This window comes from Acanthisitta chloris, unplaced genomic scaffold, assembly GCF_000695815.1.
Source record: "Acanthisitta chloris isolate BGI_N310 unplaced genomic scaffold, ASM69581v1 C16634148, whole genome shotgun sequence".
NCBI classification, from domain to species: Eukaryota; Metazoa; Chordata; class Aves; order Passeriformes; family Acanthisittidae; genus Acanthisitta; species Acanthisitta chloris.
The window spans coordinates 1-1,557 of record NW_008703016.1 but is presented as its reverse complement, the minus strand read 5'-3'; the positions used below and the strand labels follow the sequence as shown (position 1 = coordinate 1,557).

The 1,557-nt window shown below is 42.1% G+C and overlaps 1 protein-coding gene across 1 annotated transcript; it reads right to left on the bottom strand.

Annotated features, from left to right (window-relative positions):
* Nucleotides 1-257: 257 nt before the first annotated feature.
* LOC103810418 (laminin subunit beta-4-like) lies at nt 258-1,371 on the bottom strand (the record flags this gene model as incomplete). The annotated part of the gene is made up of 3 exons (XM_009083313.1): nt 258-321; nt 477-665; nt 1,298-1,371. Coding segments are annotated over 3 exons (327 nt in total), but the record flags the coding sequence as incomplete, so codon positions are not given.
* Nucleotides 1,372-1,557: the final 186 nt, after the last annotated feature.

Genomic DNA, 1,557 nt, shown 5'->3' with positions numbered 1-1,557 from the left:
AGTGTGGATTGGGCCACCTGGTCCCAGAAGGAAAGACAGTTCAGCTGCATGGATGAGCTCTGCAGAGCTTTGCCATTTGCCCTCAGGGCTAGAGAACAACACTGGCCCATTTTATTTATTCAAACCATGTCTCCCTAAGATCTTTAGGTACCTAATCTTCATCATTCACTTATCCCAGCTGAGCTGTTGACCCTTTCAGTGCACAAACCAAACAATACCAGCAAAGTATCTCTGGAGCAAACCTGTAGTGTCCATACCTTGAATATATGGCACGTATGGATTTTCTATTTCAAAGCTGGGATCCAAAGCTTTTAAAACAACCTGCAAAACAAATTAATACAGCTGTAGAGATGGGATGAGCACCCACTCAAAGGATCAAAGGACACACATCTGCCTTTCGTGGATACAGACAGGAGGAAAACATGAAATGGTCACACATGATCTGAGCTCCTACAGACACAGACACGTGGCAATACCTCGCCATCAGTGGAGGGCTCGATATCTGAGTATCTTGAATCACAAACGATGTCTCCCACACTTTTTGCTGGACCAGAAGAGGCATTGGGAAAAGAAGCTGCACAATCCTGTGCAAAATATCTGAACACTTTCCAGGTCTGACCGAAGTCGGTAGAGCGCTCAACCAGCATCGCTGCAGGCCGAAATGTCTGCAAGAAATATTGTTTCAGGACTTCCTTAAGCAGGCATGGATAAGACATCTCCAGGGTTGTTGTATTGACATTTTCCTTGCTAAAATTCTGTGTTTGGGAGCTTGTAGGCTCATTACAGGGCTACTGTGCTGGCTGCATGATTCTCTGAAAAGAAATCATTAGAACTGTCTCCAGCAAAAGGGAAGGGTAACCTTCCTAGAGATACAAGATCACTTTCTAAGTAAGGAAGTTTACTATAACAATGTTGGAATTTTGTAAAAAAATAAATAAATTAAAAATTGAAACCATCTGGATCATAATGAATATGCATGAGAGGCTGAACTAAGTTGAAAGAGCAACTGCATTTATGTCCTATATTTTTAGGGCTTAATTTTGCATTTTTTTCCCTAGCTTTAATTCTCAGATTTATAGAAAATAGGACCAGAAGGCACATGAATAGGAGCTATTCAGTCTATCCTCCTCCCCTGAGGCAGGATTTACTATACCTTAACCATAGTTGACAGGTGTTTATCTAACCTGTTCTTACAAACCTCTAAAGATGGAGTTTTCACTGCCTCTCTAAGCAATTTATTCCTGTGGTTAAGTAATTAGTGTATAACATTACATAAAAGCTCTGGCAAAAGATGTACCTTAAAGGTCAGGACAAGATGGCTGAACTGGAATAATGTTTCTAGGTCCAATCTAATGCTGACATGGTCAATGCCTGAAAAGAGAAGGAAAATGAAGAGCACAATGCACACATTGGAGAGGTTACTGAGACAGTTTTGCCAGGGGGAATTTAAAGATGCCTTTTCCAGCACAGCAGCTATGCTCTTTAGGGCATCCCCTGTGCACAAACCAGGCATGCAGCTGGATTGCTCTCTCCAGGGCAATAGGATGTGCTGCCTTC